This window comes from Symphalangus syndactylus, chromosome 22, assembly GCF_028878055.3.
Source record: "Symphalangus syndactylus isolate Jambi chromosome 22, NHGRI_mSymSyn1-v2.1_pri, whole genome shotgun sequence".
NCBI lineage: Eukaryota > Metazoa > Chordata > Mammalia > Primates > Hylobatidae > Symphalangus > Symphalangus syndactylus.
In genome coordinates this window covers 74,924,923-74,946,634 of record NC_072444.2, presented here as the reverse complement: position 1 = coordinate 74,946,634, position 21,712 = coordinate 74,924,923, and the positions used below count along the sequence as shown (strand labels likewise).

At 59.6% G+C, this 21,712-nt stretch overlaps 1 protein-coding gene across 13 annotated transcripts in view; it reads right to left on the bottom strand.

Moving 5' to 3' along the window:
• The window catches only part of MAD1L1 (mitotic arrest deficient 1 like 1), a 408,622-nt gene that overhangs the window by 68,510 nt on the left and 318,400 nt on the right, over positions 1 to 21,712 (bottom strand). For all 13 annotated transcript variants that reach the window (XM_063631057.1, XM_055262343.2, XM_063631054.1 and 10 more), the window contains one exon: positions 15,299 to 15,489. In XM_063631057.1, the coding sequence (XP_063487127.1) occupies positions 15,299 to 15,489 (191 nt within the window). The remainder of the gene's footprint in view (positions 1 to 15,298; positions 15,490 to 21,712) is intronic.

The following is a 21,712-nucleotide window of genomic DNA, read 5'->3' as shown; positions in this document are numbered from 1 at the left end:
TGCTCCTTTAGAAATGTCGAGAACTGAAGTCTTGAGAAACACCAAACCCTGCACCACAAACAGCCCCAGGAACCAGCTCCTTAACAGCAAACCTCGTATCACAAATGGCCCCAGGTACCCAAACCACCAAACCCTGAATCACAAACGTCCACCCCCGCCCCCGCCATGAGCTCCTTAATACCCAAATCCTGACTCACAAATGACCCCTGGTACGTAGGAGCTCCTTAACACCAAACCGTGAATCACAAATGGCCCCGGGTATGAGCTTCCTCTCCAGAGGCAGCAGTCTCTTCTGAACGCCTGGGGCCATGAGTCATGGGGAGGGCTGCCCATGCCAGCAGGATGCCGATTTCCATGGGAATCAGCCCAGCTCCCCACTGGCTGCTGCCTGAAGGCCAAGCTCCAGTGTCCTGGAGATCCTCGCTCTGACTTCAGCTTCAGCACCAGGGGACGGACAGCTCCCTGACCTCTGATATCTCCAACCTCCTCAGGCACAATCCACACAAAACACTTCTGCCCTGCCCAGGGCAGCAAAGAGGGTGCCGTGGCTGGGGTCAAGGGGCCCAAGGCCTGATTTCATGGAGGCCGAGGCAGAGGGTACGGGTCCAGGCTCAGAGGGTGGTCTGGGTGCCCTAGGCCGTATTAAAAGGAAGCCACCACGTGTCTCTATTACCGACAGCTTCAAACCAGATACCAACTCTCAGCTCCGAGTTCCAGGACTTGACCGGAGCAGGAGCCTTGAGTGAAGCTGAATCTGACCTGCAGGCCCTGACACACGGTCAGGACAGGGAGCCTCCTGGATACCCGGGCTAGGAGAACCATGTGCAGCAGAAGAGAGCCTGGAGGAGGAACCGCAGGCCCCGCGCTGCACAGCACAAAGCCAGCTGGGGACTCTCCTGCATCTGACCGCTCGATCCTCACAACCATGCCAGGGCGAGCAGCTCATTCGAGAGCACGTGGCCAACAGGAGGCAGCACTGGGACTGAAAGCCAGGGTTGGCGGCTGGGCCAGTCTCCACTTGGGGCAGGGGCAGCGCCAGTGGCCAGGAGGGAGGCAGCCGAGGCACACATGGTGTTTGGTGGCACAGCCCTGCTCGCAGCTGCCCTGGCTGAAGAGACATGGCCACCCACCCTCACACTTGGGCGCCCAAGAGCACGCCCCTGGCCATCCACCGGTGCACCCCTAGCCACCCACCCACATGTTCGGACAGCCACCAGCTCCCCTGCCTCTGGCTTGGGAAGCCTGAGGTGAGCCCTGGACTCCCGCAGCCTCAGCGCCCCCGGCTGAGTTCCAGGCCTCAATGCTCTCGAGGAGCAATGCCGGGTCAGGGGCCGAGCCGGGATTCCCCACCGCGTGGAGGCCCCGAGGCGATCCTGCTGACCTTCTCTCGGCCCAAACTCCCACTGCATCTTCCTGCCTCTCAGCCCAATCACTACCGAACTTCATTTCCATTCCAAAATGTCACCAGGTCTAAGAGACGACAGAGAGTGGCCCGGTGAGACAGCCCGAGAGGGGCTGGGCAGCAGGGGAGTTGTCTGAGTGGGTGGAGGACCCCTGGTCTGACGTGGGGGGACTGTGTGGAGCGGACCACACCTGCGCCCTGGGGCCCCCCAGCCCAGGCCTCCTGTCCGTTGCCCCGCAGGTCAGAGCCCTGGGGGCAGCCTGAGCCACAGCAGGGAGAGCATAGCGCCCTCAGATACAGGCGGGGCAGGCCGTGGGGCAAGAGGGCAGAGGGCATTCTGCGGCGTGGGGCAGCTGCTCTGGGGACACAGTGTGGTGGGGGGCGCACCCCTCACGTCGCCCTCCGGGAACAGGCTTTAGAATCGGAGATCACTGTGCATGAGATTACCTGTGTTGGTCAAAACCCATACATGTGAATGGTGAGCACACTTCTCCAACAACCTAAGTAATTAGTCGTCACCACTGGACCCAAGGCAGCGGCCCAGGAGCAGAGGCCACGTGGTGGAGTCATAGCAGGACAGGGGAAGACAAAGGACCTCGCTGCTCCCGCCTTAGAGATGGCTCCAGGCCCCTGCACGGACACCCCCACACATGGACACTACTTTCAAGGAACTGGTCTCAGGAACCACTCCCTGCCCAGAGCTCCACGAAGGGCTGCCTCTCACGTGCCCTCTGCCCACACCACAGCATCCCTCTCTCGGGTCCTTTGTTCTCGGTCTATCCCCAAAAACCCTGTGTCCCAGCTCTGCCTGGAGAAAGATGAAGAGGGCTTAACGAGGGCTTTGAAGCTCAAACTCACAGCAGTGAGCACCAGGCGGAGGTCGGTGCCCTCAGACAGGAGACAAGTCCAGGGGGCTGGGCTGCGGGTCTGTGGGGGCCACAGGGGTGCGGTCGGAAGGGCAGATTCCAGGTGAATGTGTGACACGTGGAGCTGTCCCACGGTGGGCCACCGCAGCTCCTGCTTCCTGAGTGGCCCTGCAGGGTATGGGCTCCCGAATGCCCGGCCTTCAACCCCCCAATTCCATCCACCTCTGGCTAAGAGCTGTTGCCATGACAACCCCAAGGTGCCCACTCACCTGGCCCCGAGGCTCTGGCTGCTGCTCTGTGCAGCAGAGGCAGATCCCCGAGGGCTCGGCAGCCCAGCGCCCAGAGCCTCTCCCTGTCTCAGCCCTTCCAGTCCTGTCTCTCTCCCTCCAGCCTGGCCCCCGGGCCGGGTGGGCCCACTCCTTGGCAGAGGAATGAGGAAGATGGAACAGGGCAGGCAGACACCCCAGCAGGGACCCCCGCCTGGCATCTCTGGCCCCATCCCTGGGGGCCACATGCCTGGCTTCCCATTCTATGCCACCAGCAGCTCTGCCTCCTCTCCTCCACGAGGTCCTACTGCCTCCACACCATGACTGCCCCACCTGGGCCCTCACCAGCCCTCGTCCGCAGATCAGGGCAGCCTCATCCCAGCAACCTGCAGAGACCCATGGGTGTGTTTACCTTCCCGTCAGCCCAGGAGCGCTGTGAGGGCCAGGTTCACTTCTGGGCACCTGGCGGCAAGCTCTGGGCCTGGAACGGCACAGGGCTAGTCACTGTCTAAGGGGCTTGTCCTCTGGGGGTAAGTGCCCCTCCCGGGGCCTGGAATCCTGAGTCCTGATCTGTGTAAGATCAGTGCACGGGAGATGGTGGGCTGGCAGATATGCCCACTTATTCACAAGCCTCTTTCAGAAGGAATGAACAGGGCAGCTACCAAGGTCATGTCTACACCTGTTGGCAGCAAAGCGGATGCTTCATCTGAGAGTGATAAATCTTGTGCAAATCTCAGCCTGTGTCAACACGCCCCAACTGGACAGCAGATCTCGATTCAAGAGTCGACACCTCTGCATGGGCTTGGTGACAAGAACGGGCGGCTGAGTGGGACAGCACGGTGGCACGGGCCTGCCTCGGGCTCGCACGCCACACTGTGTCTGCAAACAGGCATATGGGTGTGTTCAAGTTCTCTGCTCTCAACACTTCCAGGGCAGCACGGGTCAGCAGGACCCTGGGCCAGCCTGGCAGGAAGGAGGGCCTGGGCATGGGCCTGCAACCCGGGTGACCCTGGGCAGGCCCTGCTCTGCTGGTGACAGCCGTGGCCAGGCACATGGCACCGTGTGCAGACAGGCAGAGACCTGCTGCAGGGCCGGGGCAGCAGCTGAGGAGTACGCACAGGTCTGTGGCCCTGGCCCTGCACCCTTCCTGGCCCAGGCCAGCAGCTCCCTGGGGCCAGTTGGGGTGTGCAGCCGGACTCCAGAAAGTGGTGCGGGGAGCTATTTCTCTCACACAGTCCTGCCCCACAGGTTCCTGGTGAGAAGGCTTCAGGGCTGTCAGTGACCGCATGGCAGTGGTGGGGAGGACAGGAAGACTCCATATCTCTTTTTCTAACACAGTGGTTTGCACACCGTGGGCCTTCACAGCCCTTGAAACACTCGCTCAGGCTAGGGGGACTCTGGCTGGGCCCACGCTGCCCGACTCACTCTCCCTCCCTGCCCCTGGATCCAGATCATGGAAGCAGGTGCCACACAGGACGCCCAGGAGAGACAGAGGCCAACCATGAGCATGTGTGTGTGAGCATGTATGCGTGTGGGTGGCTGTGCAGGCGTGAGCATGCCTGCATGTATGTGGCTGCCTGTGTGTGTGCATGCATGTGTGTGCATGAATGCGTGTATGTGGCTGCCTGTGTGTGTGTGACCATGCATGTGTGTGTGTGGCTACCTGTGCAAGTGTGTGCATGTGTGTGTGTGGCTGCCTGTTTGTGTGTGTGTATGCATCAGTGTATGTGGCTGGCTGCCTATGCATGTGTGTGTGCATGCATGTGTGTATGTGGCTGCCTGTGGATGTGTGTGTGCATGCGTGCATGTGGCTGACTAAGCATGTGTGTGGCTGTGCATGTGTGAGCATGTGTGTGCATGTGGCTGCCTGTGTATGTGAGCATGCGTGCGTGTACTTGGCTGTGTGTGCATGTATGTGTGCATGTGTGCGGCTGCTTGTGCGTGTGTGCGCATGCATGTATGTGGCTGCCTGTGTGTGTGTGTGCATGCATGCGTGTATGTGGCTGCCTATGTGTGTGTGTGCATGTGTGTGGCTGCCTGTGCATGTGTGTGAGCATGCATGTGTGTGGGTGGCTGTGCATGCGTGTGTGCATACGTGCATGTATGTGGCTGCCTGTGCGTGTGTGCATGTATGTGTGTGGTTACCTGTGCGTGTGTGTGAGCATGCATGCATGTGGGTGGCTGTGCCTACATGAACATGTGTGTGTGTGCATTCATGTGGCTGTACATGTGTGAGCATGCATGCATGTATGTGGCTGCCTGAGTGTGTGCATGTGTGTATGTGGCTGCCTGTGCATGTGTGTGCATGAGTGCATGTATGTGGCTGCCTGTGTGTGTGCATGCATGCGTGTGTGTGGCTGCCTGTGCATGTGTCCCCGCGTGTGTGTGGCACATGGCTGCCTGTGCATGTGTGTGCATGCACATGGGTGACTGTGTGTGCGTAAGCATGCATGCATGTGGGTGGCTGTGCATGCGTGGGCATGTGTGAGCATGCATGCGTGTGGCTGTCTGTGCATGTGTGAGCATGCATGCATGTGGGTGGCTGTGCATGCATGGGCATGTATTTATGTCCATGTGTCAGTGGGAGTGTGCATGAGGCCAGTGTGAGGGCGGGGCCTAGGACAGGAGAGGTTGACTTGTTCCTCCGGCAACTGCCCTACAGTTCTCACTGATGAGCCACGAAAGCTTCTATGATGCGCTTGCTGACCTGCAGCTCTTTGTGGCCTGAAGTCGGCAGACAGTGGCCGGGATCCACTCAGGGCCCTGTGGCAGGCATATGGGGTCCCAAACGTGCCTGGCACTTGCATACATACTGGTCAAGGGCACTATCACCATGACCCTCAGGAAGATGCAATGATCCAGGCCCACATAAAGGCTTGAGGAGGTGAAGCCATGTGTCCAGGTCCCCAGGCTGGCAGAGGCAAGCGACATCCACACCAAGGCAGCTCTGGCCTGGATCCAGCCCCTCCCACCACCCGACGGGGGCTGACCAGCAGTGACACCGCCAAAGACCACCTCCATTCAGCAAACACTCGGACGAGGCCACAGATGCTGGGGAGGCTGGGGGATGGTGTGGCTGGTGTGCCCAGGAAAGGTGGCATCCTCAGGGCCACTCTTGCCATTTTCCTGGCCTCTGTACTGCTAGGGTCCCTCAGGAGGACCCCGCCAGCTCTGGACCCCAGGCCGGGCCCAGCCAGGGGCTCCACAGCAGCCCAGCCACACATCCCGAGCCTTGTCGGGGCCAAGCCTGGATGGGTGGTTCCGAAAATGCTCTCCCCAAGTGGAGCCGCCCCTGCACCATCTCCTACATTCCCTGCAACGCAGAGAGATGCTTCACGGAGGCAATAGGCTCAGCCATGCGGCCTCCGCAGGCTTACCCAGGAAGGCCCTTGGAGCTACACGCATCTTCCCCCGGGGCTGACTCATGCAGGGCTTGGGCCGCATGCCCTCTGCAGGCTCCGGGTGCTGGCAGGACACTTGCTGCTGTCAGCTGAGCCTGCCATGTTTGTGGCTCGGCCCTTCCTCACCTTCCGAGCGCCAGCATGGTGGCTCCAGGTCCCGCTAATTCCTTCCCCTCACTCCACCCAGGCAGAGGCCCAGCCACCCATGAGACTCCAAAGTTCAGAGCTGGGGGGCCTGCTGCCACAGCTCGTTAGGCCACAGCAACAGCTGGGCTCTGAGCCCCAGGCTGGCGGTGCCCTGAAGGCTGCCCACTCACAGGGCTGAGAAGGCAGCTGGGAGGTGGAGCTGCCTCCACTCTCAAGACACACAGGACCTGAGCCTTCCTGGCCCCTCTCTATGGCAGGAATGGGGAATCGTCTCCTGGGAGGGGCACGTATTCCCGGGAGGGTCTCACCCCTGGACCATGAGTTCTGTCTGGTGTGGGTATGATGGGCTCAGATCCCCGGGAGGGTCTCACCCCAGGACCACGCGCTTTGGTGTGGGTACTGTTGGTTTGTCCCTGACAAGTCTCATATTGAAATAGGATCCCCAGTGTTGGAGGTGTGGCCTATGGGGAGGAGGTGTCTGGGTCATGGGGTCACAGGCCTCACCCACCTCCTGGTACTGCCTTTGAGGGAACTAGTGAGGTCTCTCTCTTTGTTCCCATGAGAGCTGGTTGTTAGAAGGAGCCTGGCACCCCACCCCCTTGGCCTCCTGCCATATGATCTCTGCCCACATGGGCGGTTCCTCTTCCTCTCCTGCCATGAGTGGACGCAGCCTGAAACCCTAACCAGGTGCACACATGCCCACTTTTGAACTTAGCAGCCACCAGAATTGTGAGCCAAATACACTCCTTTTTCTCTAGAAACCACTCAGCCTCAGATATTCCTTTAGAGCAGCATAACGGGCAAAGACACCAGACAAGCCCATCCTGCCAGTTTCCACCGAGGCCCAACGCTGTGCCAGCCGCTACAGGTGCGTCGCGGAGAGGAGGAGGCAGACGTGAGGAAGGAGGGAGCCCTGAAACCGAGGCCACCTGTGCTGTTTTATCAGCTCACCATCGCTCAGCACCTAAGAAGCAGTGCTCACGGGCCCCACTTTGTACTTGGGGAGCTGAGGCCAGAAATCATTTCCCAGGGCCAACCTGCTGCCCTAGAGGAGTCTGGACCCTGCCTGATGCCCACGTTCTCATTTTTCTTGGGGACGTGCACAGCCTTCCTGTCTGGGAGTTCCGCAGTCCATGCAACAGTGAGAATGCGGTACCCCGGCGGGATCAGACAGACGCCAGCAGCGGGCTCTGTGCGGGACCCCGGCGGGATCAGACAGACGCCAGCAGCAGGCTCTGTGCGGGACCCCGGTGGGATCAGACAGACGTCAGCAGCGGGCTCTGTGCGGGACCCGGGCGGGTCAGACAGACGCCAGCAGCGGGCTCTGTGCGGGACCCCTGTGGGATCAGACAGACGCCAGTAGCGGGCTCTGTGCGGGACCCCTGTGGGATCAGACAGACGCCAGCAGCGGGCTCTGTGCGGGAGCCCGGTGGGATCAGACAGACGCTAGCAGCGGGCTCTGTGAGACAGCCCGGCGGGATCAGACAGACGCCAGCAGCGGGCTCTGTGCGGGAGCCCGGTGGGATCAGACAGACGTCAGCAGCGGGCTCTGTGCGGAACCCTGGCGGGATCAGACAGACGCCAGCAGCGGGCTCTGTGCGGGACCCCGGCGGGATCAGACAGACGCCAGCAGCGGGCTCTGTGCGGGACCCCGGTGGGATCAGACAGGCGCCAGCAGCGGGCTCTGTGCGGGACCCCGGCGGGATCAGAGACAGACGCCAACAGCGGGCTCTGTGCGGGACCCCGGTGGGATCAGACAGGCGCCAGCAGCGGGCTCTGTGCGGGACCCCGGCGGGATCAGAGACAGACGCCAACAGCGAGCTCTGTGCGGGACCCCGGCGGGATCAGAGACAGACGCCAACAGCGAGCTCTGTGCGGGACCCCGGCGGGATCAGACAGACACCAGCAGCGGGCTCTGTGCCACCTCCTTGCCCACCCAGCCTCCTAACCTCCCCCAGCTGAGGTCCGGCAGACGCAGCAAGGATGAGCAGAGGGAAAAATGGGTGCACAGAAGCGCCACCCCGGGCCGGCACAAGGAGGAGGGGCGCGGGGTTATTTCTGCTTCCCAGGAAGGCTGTTGTACAAAAACATTTTTCTATAGCTGTACGATGTGCTTGTGCTTTAAGCTAAGTGTCATACAAAATAAATGTTAATAGTCTGGGCACGGTGGCTCACACCTGTAATCCTAGCACTTTGGGAGGCCAAGGCGGGAGGATCACCGGGTCAGGAGATTGAGACCATCCTGGCCAACATGGTGAAACCCCGTCTCTACTAAAAGCACAAAAAAATTTAGCTGGGTGTGGTGGCGCATGCCTGTAATGCCAGGTACTCGGGAGGCTGAGGCAGGAGGATCGCTTGAACCCGGGAGGCAGAGGTTGCAGTGAGCCGAAATCACGCCACTGCACTCCAGCCTGGTGACAGAGCGAGACTCTATCTCAAATAAATAAATAAAATTAAAAAGTTTATAAACTCAAAAAGTTACAGCAAATTTTATTATTATTATTATTATTATTATTAGAGATGGGATCTCACTCTGTCACCCAGGCTAGAGTGCGGTGGCGCGATCATAGTTCGCCGCAGCTTCTAACTCCTGGGGCTCAAGCAATTCTCCCACCTCAGCCTCTGGAGTAGCTGGGACTATAAGCAGGTGCCACCACACCTGGCTAAGTTTTAAATATTTTGTAGACACAGGGTCTTGCTATGTTGCCAAGGCTGGTCTTGAACTCCTGGGCTCAAGTGATCCCCCCACTTCAGCCTCCCGAAATGCTAGGATTACAGACATGGGCCACTGTGCCCAGCCATTCATTTATTATTGAAGAAAAGAAAAATATTTTTAATAATTGAGTGTAGCCTAAGCTGTACGGCATTTATAAAGTCTCCAGTTGTGCACAGTAATGTTCTAGGCCTTCACACTCACTCACCTTCATTCACCAGCTCACCCAGAGCACCCGCCAGCCCTGCGAGCTCTGTTCACGGTAAGCGCCCTATGCAGGTGCACCATATTCCACCCTTCACACATCATGTTTATGGCACCTTTTCCATATTTAAACACGCACAGACATGCAGATGCTTAGCACTGTGCCACGGTGGTCTATGCATTCAGCACAGTCATGCACTGCACACTTTCACAGCTTGGCAGCAGCCAGCTAAACCATGCGGCCCAGGGGTGCGGGAGGCCGCACGGCCCAGGCTTGTGTAAGTCACTCTAGGAAGTTCCTGCAAAGACAACACTGCCCAACAGCACATTCCACAGCATGCATCCCTGTCGTCCGGTGAAGCGAGACCGTACTAGACTTACACGTATACACACAGGTGAGTGCTGAGTATCCCTTATGGGAAACGCTTGGGATCAAGTGTCTGGGATTTCTGGTTTTTCCGGTTGTTGGAATATCTGTATTACATGCCTACTGGTTGAGTAAGCATGTCATGCAAATATTCATCCCTAAGCTGAAAATCTGGTATCGGAAACGCTCCATTAAGCGTTTCCTTTGAGTGACAGATCCACAATAAAAAAGCTGTGGATTTTGGAACATTTCCGATTTCAGGTTTTCGAATCAGGGAAGCTGGACCTGTGTATCTTTCCCCCTCATCCATACGACAAACCTGGTAGGTCGACATAGCCACAGGCCTACTGCGCTGAATGGTGAAGTCACGCACAGTGGTGATGCCGGGTTTGCACAGTTCCGGAATCTGTGCCGTCCACGCCTCTGGCCCTGACGCCCACCCTGCAGGCCTCTGAGCTGGGGAAGGCCCTGGACAGCGAGGAACGAGAAGCCTGCTGGAACCAGTGTGTCTCCCGGACCCCAGAAGTTCACGGTTTTGCCCCAAACTGCATTTGCTCTGTGCCCCCAGCCTGGTCACTCCACTTCTTCTTACCATTGATTTTCTCCCTCTCATAACAGGAGGCTTCCTTCCCTGGGTCTTGAGAAGAGGGGAAAAGGGAGGTGGGGAGAACTCCGTGAGAACCACTGGGAGGAGTGCAGCTGGAATGGAGAGACCAGGAGCTGAGCCTCCCCACTCCAGGCCCAGGCAGGGTATGGCCTTCCCAGGAAGCTCTAGGGACGCTGGAATCTCTATCTCCTCTCAGGAGGGAGAGGAGCAGAGGCAGCAGGTTCCCGCTGGGAAGAGCTGGAGCTGAGATACGCCTGCCTTTCCCCCAAACGGCAGCCCAGGCAGCCAGCTCCCTCCACCCACGCGGCAACAAGAGGCTTGGTCCCGGCTGGGATGGGAAGTCCCGGCTGGGATGGGAAGCAGAGCGGCGGGGGACTGTGCAGCAAACCCTCAATTATCCCAGCACACATCTGTGGAACCCGCTCAACTGGAAACGGGCTCGGCTATTTCTAACTCTGTCTGCAGCCCCCTTTCTGCCTGAAGAATCATTTGGGGGAAAATCAGATAAATGAATGACGTGGCCAGGAGGCTGGGGTTTCGCGAGATCTTTTGGGAGCACAGGAGCCACGTATGCCAGCCCCCAGCTGGAGTGGGTGGGGCAGGGGCCTGTCTCCCTGCTCTCCCTGCCCTCCCACACTGGCCTCTGCCCTCCATGGCCCTATCTCAGGAGGGCAGCTCAGGGAAGACCCTCCTGGGCACACCTAGTGATGCTCAGCGCCCTGGGGATGCCTTTCTGAAGCCAAGAGGCCAGGGTCAGGGCCCCCAGGGAGCACCCAGACCACATTCCTCATGACAGATGGGAAACTGAGTGTCACAGGAGCGCAGTGGCCTGGCCAAGGCTGCACACCAGGGTCAGGAGCTGCCTGGGACAAGGTGACTGCAGAGTGTCTCTTATCTCTCCTCTGGACAGTGGAGACTGAGGCCACCGCCGCATGGCCCCAAGGAGTCAGTGACCATCTGCAGGCAGAGGTGCCAACATGAGCCCTGGCCCTACAGGTTGGCTGCTGTCTGTTCACTGTTTATCTCTTCCCTTTTGCTCCACTGAAACCTGTTTTTCTGTCTGTCTGGCAGAGCCCTAGAGCGCCCTCTCCATAAGCCAGGCCCTGAGCTGGGGGCATGGAGCTGCTGCGAACAGTACAAGTGCCTCTCCTGTCACCAAGCATGGTGTCCTGGGTACAAAGGAGGCAGGAATGACAGGTGGATGGGGCAGGACTGATGCTGATCTCCTGGTCAGAGCTCCTGCCAGAAGACTTGGCAGCTCTAGCGCTGTCCTCTTGGAACCCAAGGGGGAGGATTTCTCAGGAGGCCAACAGCCTCACCCAGCGAAGGGCAGCTCGGAGGAGGACTTGGGAAGAGTCGGCTTACAGGGAGCCTTTGAAAGCTCGAGTGTTGCAGGCCGTCCAGAAGGTCTGCAGGGACTGGGACACACAGGGCCAGCAGAGCTAGTCACAGCTCTGGGAGAAGCACGGTGCACCGTGGGCTGGAGCTGAACCAGCCAACAGGGATCCTGGTGCAACATGACCCCTCCCCAGCTCCACAGGCGGCACTTATGAGACTCGCCTCTTGCAGCCTCTGAAATGAGCCACAGTTACTTCTACTCAACAGGTGAGGAGACTGAAACGGGGAGGTGAGGCTGCATGCCTAGTGTCAGCCCTTATGAACATGCTCTAAAGGCCCATATCCTTCCAGCAGGAGATCCCTCCACATCAACCAGATGGGGTGCAGAAAGGTCTGGGAGGCCCGAGCCCTCCAAAGTGGGGAGGGGGCAAGCAGGGTGCTGGGTGCAGCTGTCAGCAGGGCACGTCGGCTGGGCAGGACAGAGTCTGGAGTGGGAGGAGGAGTGGGAGAGGGAGGAGGAAGAGTAGGAGGAGAGGGTGGGGGTTGGGTGAGGCTGGGGGAAAGAGGCTGTGAAAGGAGGCCTGGGAGAGAAAGGGAGCAAAAAGCATCTTTAAGAACCAGGCGCCCAGCAGTGGGGAAGAAACACAGGAGGGGCACGGTGGAGGGACACACTTAGGCACCCTGAGGACCCTCAAAGGACAACTAACCCAACGGAATAAAACCTCCGGCAGAGTCGCCTGTCAGGAAAAACACAAGGTGGCAGGTGTCCCAGGAGGGAAGCCAGCGGAAGGGTCCCACGTCTGGGGAACCCAGGGGGGCTTCCTGGAGAAGGCGTCTACAAGCGAGCTGGGCCCAGATGAAAAGGATGGAGCAGGTGGGCCTTAGTGCTGGGGTTCCAGGGACAGATGCAGGCACAAGTTGGCAGCTTCTTCCTGCGGGGACTTCACTGCTCAGAAATGAAACTGATGGACCAAGGTGGGGTCTCGGCAACCACGATGGGTGTGCCAGGAACATGGACCCACTTACTCTTGTGGGTCAGACATAACTGTACCTGCCTTACAGATGAGGCAGAGGCCCAGCCGGCACCCCCCAGCAACAGCTGCACTTGGGCACCAACCCACACGCTCACCTAGAGTCAGCCCCCTGCCTGGGTTGCCCAGAGCTCCCTGTGCCAGGCCCACCCCAGGGCTCTCAGCCCTGCCTGCAAACACCAACTTGTAAAGCCCTTCCATACTTTACTTAATCTCCCTGATCCTGTGAGCTTCAAGCACGAAAACACAGTGCATGTTACACATGGGGAAAGTGCATAAGCTAAGAGCAACCTCGTTCCCTGACACTGTCCACCTGAGCGAGCCCCCGGGACACGGCCCAGAGCAGGCATGGTGGGCAGCCGGGAGGGTGGGGAGCGGGGCCTCTGTGGGCACCAGGCCTTGCTGGTGGAGCACTGGGCCAGTGGACCGTCTGTCCTTCCAGAGGTGGCTGCCTCAGCTCCATGGCTTCTGACCCAGCACACCCAGCCCTCAGGGCCACAAAGTCACATTCACACAGGCCTTGGGCCAGGACAGGCCATGGTCCAGAAGGTCAGGTCAGACCAGGCCTGCCACTGGAAAGAAGGGCCAGCAAGGGCTGGAGCATGGGCAGTGAGGGGGCGGCCTGTGGGGGCGCCAAGGCTCCAGATCACAAGGGTCTAGGAAGGCGGGCGGGACGCCTGGCAAGAGCTGCGGGGCCCAGGCCACATCCCTGCAGGAACCGCGGCTCCTCGGGGCAAGCCAGGCCTCCCGTACGCTGTGTGTCCTTCAGGTCTGGGGCAAGCAGGGCTGGGGAGCTGGCCAGCTCCTGGGCTCTCTGTCCGCCTGCCTCCTCCTCCTGGGGCCCCCTTCCTGCCTCTCCCTGACCTCAGGAGCCTGAGGGCTGAGAGGGCTCCAAGGTGGGGAGGAGGGCACGGGTTCCTGCCCAGGCCGTGGGGGCTGAAGGCCCGGCCACTGGCAAGCTGAGGCCGGCCCAAGCCTTCTGCTCTCAACATCCTGCCATGGCCAGGATCCCGGGCAGGGGGACGAGGGCCGAGGGAGCTGAGATGCTAGCTCGAGCAGGGAGAGCGGCAGGGCCTGTGCTCGAGGGTATGACGGGGATGGACCTGGTGTCCAGCAAACCTGAGGACTTCAGGCAGGGCTGCACTTCAGAAGCCCATGCAGGCCTTACAGTGGTCAAGAAGCTACTTGCTGATGGTGTTTTTTAAAAGTGACACAGGAGCACACACAATGGAACCCCAGGCTCCCGAGTTCCCACGTGTAAACAAACATGCCTACGCACATACCTACGTATAAAACACCGAAAGGAAACACGGCAAAGCAGGACAGCGGCTGCCTTTCGCGGGAGGATGACGAGTGGCTTGCTTCCCTCTTTTGGATTTTCGACACTCTAAACAGAAAACACTGTGGAGGGTGCCCCAAGGTTCCGCTGGAGTTAGTCTTCCTAAGATCATCGCTTCAACTACAGCACGCGCAGGGATCCGGGGAAAACGCTGTTTCTTAATTTGTAAATGTTGATGTAACGAGTGATATGTCAAGTAATAACTGTTCGTGATACACCTTTATTAATACCTAATCATTTTCAAAACCCATGGAATTTCTATAATGCATTAAACACCTCTGTGAATTGTTCAAAGTATACAGAATTATACAAAAGCAAAGAAGTACATTTCTGATAGCTTATTTAAAGACTTGGTGTGTTTTTATTATTCAAAGGTTTGAGAGTTTCAAGAGTATAGAAATGGATGAATGTGATCTGAGAAGCAGGAAATCCAGAAGTAATGCAGAGCAAGCCTGGCGCAGTGCCCCTGTGCAGCGCAGGCTGTGAAGATGGGCGGGTTGTGCCCCCGTGCAGCGCAGGCTGTGAAGACAGGCGGGTTGTGCCCCAGTGCGGCGCAGGCTGTGAAGACGAGCAGGTTGTGCAGAAGGAGCAGGAAGAACCGGGCTAAGGCACAGCTCACTGCTGTGAGATGCTGACGGATATGCGTAGGCCGCACTGGGTACAGCTTTTATACAAATGAAAGTCGGTTCTCGGTTCTATAAAGACGCGCAGAGGCTGCAGACTGCAGGCTGTTTAGATGCCCGTTCCAGACCACAGCAGTCCCAGGTGGGGCCCGTCTCTGCCTGTCCTGATCTCCCACAGCCACCGCCCTCTCCACCCTTCCTGAAGCTGCCACATGCTAAGACGGGGCCGCGAGGTCATGCCGGGGCCACAATGCCACACCAGGCCGACAGCACCATCTTCACGAACGGGAGGTTAGCTCACTGGGGCAGTGATGAACAAGCCCTGTCGCCCTGGGTTTCCAGCTGCTGGAGGTCCGTGTGGGGCCACCTCCACCCTGAGGGTCAACATGTAACACCCCGATTTCTGCTACCAGACCCTGCTCGCCCGAGGACTCTTCATGTCCACAACGGCAGACCCAGTCCAGCTTCACCAGCAAACCAGAACAGCGCCTGCTGGCTCACAGGACTCAAGTGTGGAGATGCGGCCGGCTCTCCTTTCCTCTTCTAGTCTATCTACCTTGCCCTGCGCTGGCCTCTGGCCACTGTCCCACTGCGCAGCCTGGCGGCTTGGAAGGCGCCCCCTGCCCCGGCCCCACATGGACTTCAGTCCTCCCCAGGCACTGCTGCCTCTGGACACACTGACACACGGCTGCGGCTGCAGCCCTCATGGAACGAAGCCCAAGTCGCGACAGACAGAGTCCGAGAAAGTCAGGGGGCAGCCCAGGGCCTTCCGCACCCAGGGGGTCCGGGGCTGCAAAGCCACATAGGGTTGGCCCAAGGCTGAGAAGCCCCAGGTGGTGATGAGGACGGGCCAGTGCACCTCCTTCCCGCCCAGCCCTCCACACCATCCCCTTTGGATGTGAGGCTGCTCCTCTGCCGAGGGCTACGGTTGGATCTCCCTGTGGGAGGAGACAGAGAGTGAGACAGCCAGAGAGCCGTCGCACACAGGACCCACCTTGAAGATGAGGCAATCGCCCGGGTGCTCGGCGTACAGTGAGGTCAGCCGGTACTGGTTCTCTGTGGTGATGTCGATCTGGTAGCCGGTGAGTGTGTAGCAGGCCTTGCGGAACTCCTGAATCTTGGTCTGGAAAACCTCCTTGAGCCGCTGGTTCTTCAGCTCGGCGCTCTCCACCTGCTTCTTCAGCTCTGCGGGAGGGACAGAAGGAGACAGTGAGTGCAGCACTAGGCCGGAGGGGTGGGGACCTGGGAGCGGCCAGGGCAGGGAGGAGGCTGAGTACAGGCGGGAGTGACGGCTGCCCAGGGACACAGCAGGTCCCCGTGTCACACCAGCCAGCCTCCATCGGCACGTGTGAGGAAACAGGAGTGAGGGGTGAGCTGATAAAGGCTGACCCTCTGGTGGTGGTGATAATAAAGTTACTGCATTAAGAACGGTAACTATAAGAGCCAGACTACGAGCAGCCCGGGCCCCCCCACAGGGACCAGCCCTCGGCTGGCAGAGTGACAACACCTGGAGCCACCCCAGTCACTGCCAGGAAGCCACAGGATCAGGCATGACTCGGGGGTCACTGCCAGGAAGTCACAGGATCAGGCATGACTCAGGGGTCACTGCCAGGAAGCCACAGGATCAGGCATGACTCGGGGTTCGCCTGCCCCAACACTCCAGCGATTTAGGCGAGAACCCTGTGAGGAGCTGGTGCTGAGGATGTGGGTCCCAAAGTGAAGGCCTGGGCCGCCACGCCGCCCAGTGATCCTGACCATCCGTTCCCAGGCTGCCGCCTGGGTCCTTTCTGAGGTTGGACACCTGCCCCACAGGAGCCAGCACCGAGAAACAGGGAGGCAGGCAGGAGGCCACCTGGACGTTCCAGGTCCTACTGCCCCAGGGCTTTACCTGCCAGCCACCTCTGAGGCCAGGCCATCGTGAGATGACAGGCGGCACCCCCAGGCCCACTGCCCTGACATGGCTCTAAGTGACCATTCAGGGTACAGCCCCGCGCCCCGCCCGCCAGGGTTTACGGCTGCTTGGGGAGGAACCGCTGAGCAGAGCCATCAGGAGGATAACAGCGATTATCATGAATCTCTCACCCGAGACGCCTTCCAAGTAATTAAACCTCGATTTATCCCCCCGTTAATTATCAGGACTGGCTCCACTTAGACGCACACAGAGCCGTCCCCTAGGCCAGGTGCTTCCCAGCAGTGCTGTCTGGAGCTGGCGATGGGGAGCCCTCCAGGGCCCTGGGACTGCTCGAGGCGGGAACGGGAGCCCGCTGGACCCTCTCCTGCAGGCCACGGGAGCTGGGCCAGCTGCCAACCTCCCTCCACTATGATGAGGGACTGAATCACAGGACTGGTGTAGGCACCCACATCCAGGCACGGGATGGTCAGCTCCCTGGCTAGGCTGAGAAAGAGGACGTTGAAGTCAACCACGGCCACATGGTTTGAAAGAACAAGGGTTCCTACTCCAGGCAGTGCCCGGGGGAAGGCTGGTCCTGAGTTAGAGATGGGTCTGAAGGCCCCAGGAAGGGTGTGGAGTCCCCCACAGTCCACTCTGGGGGAGTGCGAGGGAAGGTGCAGTGTGAGTGCCTGCTGGCCAGGTCACAGCGAGTGAGAGAGGGGCTGCTGGGGAGTTTGTGCACAGCGGCCCGAAGAGGCTCTGATGGGCCAGTTTAAGGTGGATGATGCAGTCCAGGTTGCTTCCTGGAGGTGAGCAGGGACAGGGGAGCCAGGTGCAAACGAGAAGCCCTCAAGTTTGCAGAGGAAGATGGAGAACGCGGGAGGGGCCGCGGTTCCAGCTCGGCTCTGCCTCCCCGACCTGTGACCTCGAACCTACCCCTTCACCCCATCTCCCAGGACTTCTGCCTGCAACACGGACACAGGCAGGCAGCAGCCTTCAGAGGCGTTAGGCCAGATCACGCACTGGAGGCCACCACCGAGAGCGCAGGGCCGCTGGGCACCCCTGATGGCATGAGCTCAGTCGAGCAGCACGTTCCGAGTGCAAGCTCACTCACTGCCTGGCTATGACAGCTATGAACACGATCCGATCCCCAATCCACACACAAGGACACCCAGGCTCACGGAGATTGGAGATTCGCTGCTTGGCTGTAAGAGCAAGGGCGCTGCCTGCCATGGGTTCTGGAAGGAGCAGCAGTGCAGGGCCCATGTTAGCGGCATCCGGATGTCAGGGGCTGAGAGGAGATGGGGCCTGTACCACCACAGGCCTGTCAGCAGAGGGGCCCTGGCACCCGTCCACCTGTGGGATGGCAGCATTGGCACTGATTCGGCCCTCGCCCCGACCTGGCCTCCTCCCTCCGTCGCTGGCAAAGACAGCCCTGGGGGACACTGTTATTCCACAGGCCAGCCCCTCCAGTAGGACGAGGCCTGGGGCCCTTGATGAATCGAGCAATGAGGCTGTGAAATTTGAAGGTTAATTGGCAGTTCTGACCCCAATACTCTTCCCTGCATCCCTCGGCTGATCCTCCCGAAGACGGGGCTGTTGGTAGCAGGAATTGCCACATGCGGAAGGAAGAACGCAGAGACCGCATTTCAGAGGCCATATTTCACCCTAACATGGCCTGTGCTGCCTTTGATAGATCTCAGGCGTCCAAAGGGGAAGAATTAGATTTTGATAATAAATGCAGCCTGACTTTGGAGGAGGAAACAGCCCTGTTTTCCGATAGACCTCAAAGCTGCCTGTGTCGCTCACAGACGTTTGGAAGTTCTGGGGCTCCGGGCTGCGTTGCCCACCCATGGCAGGTTGGCATGAGGTCCCAGGGTGAGGAAGGCGGTGTGTGGGGCTCCCTCTCAGAGGCGAGACCACCACCCATGCGGCTGGGAGCAGCAGGGGCCACTGCACTCACTCCTGGGGCCACTCTCTCACCCTCTGACAGCCAAACCCAGGGCCCTGGAGGGGAAGGGTCCTTCCTCCATGCCACACAGCCCCTCGGAGGCGAGGGGGCCCTGACCCCGGTCTCCTGTCCAGGTAGGGAGGGGTCCATCCTCCAGACAAGGCTGCCTCGACGGAGTCCGTTCAGCTTGGGGCAGATCAAGCCAGCGTTCTGACCCCCCCCTTTATCTCTGTAGTTCAGTGGCTTACATCAACGTGAATGAATAATTCACACGATGGTTTGGATTAAATAAATAAAAGATGGGTTTTCCGCCTTGGAGATGTCATCTCTTTCTTGCTGGTTGCTCTCACGTGGTGTCCTCCCAAGTGAGCCAAGAGCCCGGGGTTCCTCTGGACTGGGTTCTGTGGGCCTGGATCCTGGGCAGGCTCCCCCCAGAGTCCCCAGAAGCCAGTGGCAGAGACCCCAGGGTGAGAGGCGACAGCTCTGTGCCCGACCCCGTCCTGTGGGACCACACAGGCACTGCCCGGGCTGTTCTCAGGCCCGACCTGCAACAGCAGTGCATGGGCTGAGGCGAGGCAGTGATGCGGCCTTCAGCGCTCCAGGCCCCCGTCCCCCGCCCAGCCCGGCCTGCTGTGTGCCCAAGGCCTGCTGTGCCAGGGGTGCCCAGAGATGGAGTCCAGCTCTGCAGCCCTGCTCTCTGGGGTAGCCCCGGCAAGGCTTTTAGGCCCTCCCCGCTGGCCTCCAGTGCTACCCCACGCTTAGAGCCAAACTGTAAGGAGGCCTTGAGCCCAGCCCACCCACAGCCCTGGCTCCTGCCTTCCCTGCCTGGGGACGTTGAACTCTGGCCACACTGACCAGGAGCACCTGCCTAGGAAGCAGCAACTCCCCTCTGCCTAGACGCCGGCCCTCCTCAGGCCCCTCCTCCACACCCCTGGGAACCCTGCTCTGGGCAGAAGCGGCCCTCTCAGAGGTACCTGCTACCACCTTGCAGGGACGCAGGGGCACAGGCCTGCTGCTGATGGGCTCTCAAGGCCTCGGCGAGGGGCAAGAGAGGAAGGAGAACGGCAGGTGATCAAGTGGGAGTCAGAGAGGATACGGCGGCAGCTGCCCAGGGCCCGGCCCAGTGGGGTGTCCCAGGGCGCTGAAGGCATCCACGACACTGGTGCCTGAACAGCCACCCCCTCACCACATTAGCCCCACACCTGCCTCCTCCTGGAATCACAGGAAGCAGCTGTGAAGAGGCCAGAATAAAAATAAATTGTGCTCCATTACGTAAAGGCTAACTAGCGGGAAAGAGAGGCTTTACAGCACTGAGGGCCGGGATGTCAGGATAAAGGAGCATTTACAGCACTTATCTCAAGAGGCCCAGTTCACAGCCTGAAACGCAAAGAATGCTTCTACCTTGGCAGGGCAGGGAGAGCCAGCACACAGCTGTGATCCACGGGGACGGGGACAGAGATGCCAGGGCCCAGGCCTTTCAGAAGGAGGGAAAAGGAAAACGCGGTACTTTTCTCTACATCCTCTTTACTCCTTCGAGTGTTATGGGGCACATGCAGATGAAAGCAAGCAGAGAACCTTTTAAAGGTACCAACGGATCTTAGGCAGCCCCAGGGCACTGCCTGTCCACTTCTGCCCTTCCCTGGGGCCTGAGCTATACTCATGTGGAACCAGGCCAGGTGGGCTACGTGAGCCTCAGGGTGCGGGGAACCCTGTCTCAGGCTCCAGCCTTGCTGTGCGACCTGCAGTGGGAAGAGGACCCAGCACCACCCCCACTGTTCCAGGCAGCGAGGACGCAGTGGCCTATAGAAGACGCTCTTGCGGAATTCATGATTGATCAAGCACTGTTCCAGGCAGTGAGGACACAGTGGCCTATAGAAGACGCTCTTGTGGAATTCATGATTGATCAAGCACTGTTCCAGGCAGTGAGGACACAGTGGCCTATAGAAGATGCTCTTGCGGAATTCATGATTAATGAAGCACTGTTCCAGGTGCTTGGAACAGCTCTGTGGGCCTGGGCTCTGTGACCTCCCTCTGGGACCTCTCCCGTGAGTGAGGCCGGCCTGACCCCCATCTGCGTCCTAGGATGATTTTAAGAGGAGCCTGGGGCTGGGCACAGTGGCTCACACCTGTAATCCCAGCACTTTGGGAGGCCAAAGCAGGCGGATTATCTGAGGTCAAGAGTTCGAGACCATCCTGGCCAACATGGTGAAACCTTGTCTCTACTAAAAATACAAAAATTAGCTGGGCATGGTGGCACACACCTGTAATCCTAGCTACTCGGGAGGCTGAGGCAGGAGAATCGCTTGAGCCCGGTAGGCGGAGGCTGCAGTGAGCCGAGATTACGCCACTGCACTCCAGGCTGGGCGACACAACAAGACTCCATCTCAAAAAAAAAAAAAAAAAAAAAAAAAAAAGAGCCCGGGCCTAGCTGTTTGGTACCAAGCACCCGCAGGCACCCAAAGGCACTAGGCAGCTCTGCCCTGAGGAGACCAGCCCCTACACAGCTGAGGCAGCTGGCCCACGTGGGAAGACCCCACAGGAGGAAGAGACGCCAGCCCTGGTGCTCCCACAGGGTCCCCCAACCCCAAGCAGCCTCTTCCCAGGCTGGCCTCGGTTGTCTGTGCCAACACCTCTCCTGCTACCCCGTCCAGGATAACCGCGGCCATGCAGACAGATCTCCATGCTTCCACAGCAAGACTTGGGCTGGGGCAGGGCTCTCTTCCGGGGTATTCATACCCTGCTGGATGCCCTGGCCTGGCTGTCACTGCAGCTGCATCTGGCCCTGGCCTGACCTGATCCCAGCCCCGCCCCGGTCCCAGCCCCGCCCCAGGGCCCTGAGCCGCCCTCCCTTTCCAGCTGCCTCTCCTGCACCCTGCTTCTCCATCGCTCCAGCCTCTGGCTCTTGTTCTCCGCACGCTCTTTTCCTGCAGGGCACGGATTGTGGCACCCACAGAGCTGTTTCAGACACCTGGGCCTCACGCTGTTTCCCTGTGGCGCACTCTGAGCTCAGGTGGGCTGGGCCAGGCCTGTGTGTCACTGTCACTCCTGCCCTGCACCCGAGAACCCGGAACATGGAAGTGTGCGACGGGCACGTGCTGAACACGCAGGTGAGTGAAGCCATCACCTGCTATAGCCCTGAGCTCCTGCCCCTGCGCAAGCTTCACAGTCGGCTTAACCACAAGCAAGCACACACACAGCAGACGGGACACACACACCTACCGCTGAACGTCCGTTTATCCCCGAACACGTGTGCGTCTGTCCCTGAACATACAGCCTTCCCGTGGCCTCCGAGGAAAAGCCCTTAAAATCAAGGCAGGCCGAAGAGAGGCCGTGCCACTGCCCCGCCCCCAAGCCCCCACTCCCATCCCTGCTGTGGCTAACAGGGTCACTGTGAGACCCGGGGGTCTCCAGGGGCTTCAGCCTGTGAGGGGACGGTGAGGGCACCCATGGCCTCAGAGCAGCTCCCAGCTGCTCAGCCCTTGCCACGCCTCCATCCCCACCATCTCCCCACCGCCACCACCTTGCCCCTGTCCCATGGTCCCCCAGCTCCTGCCCCTGACCTGAAC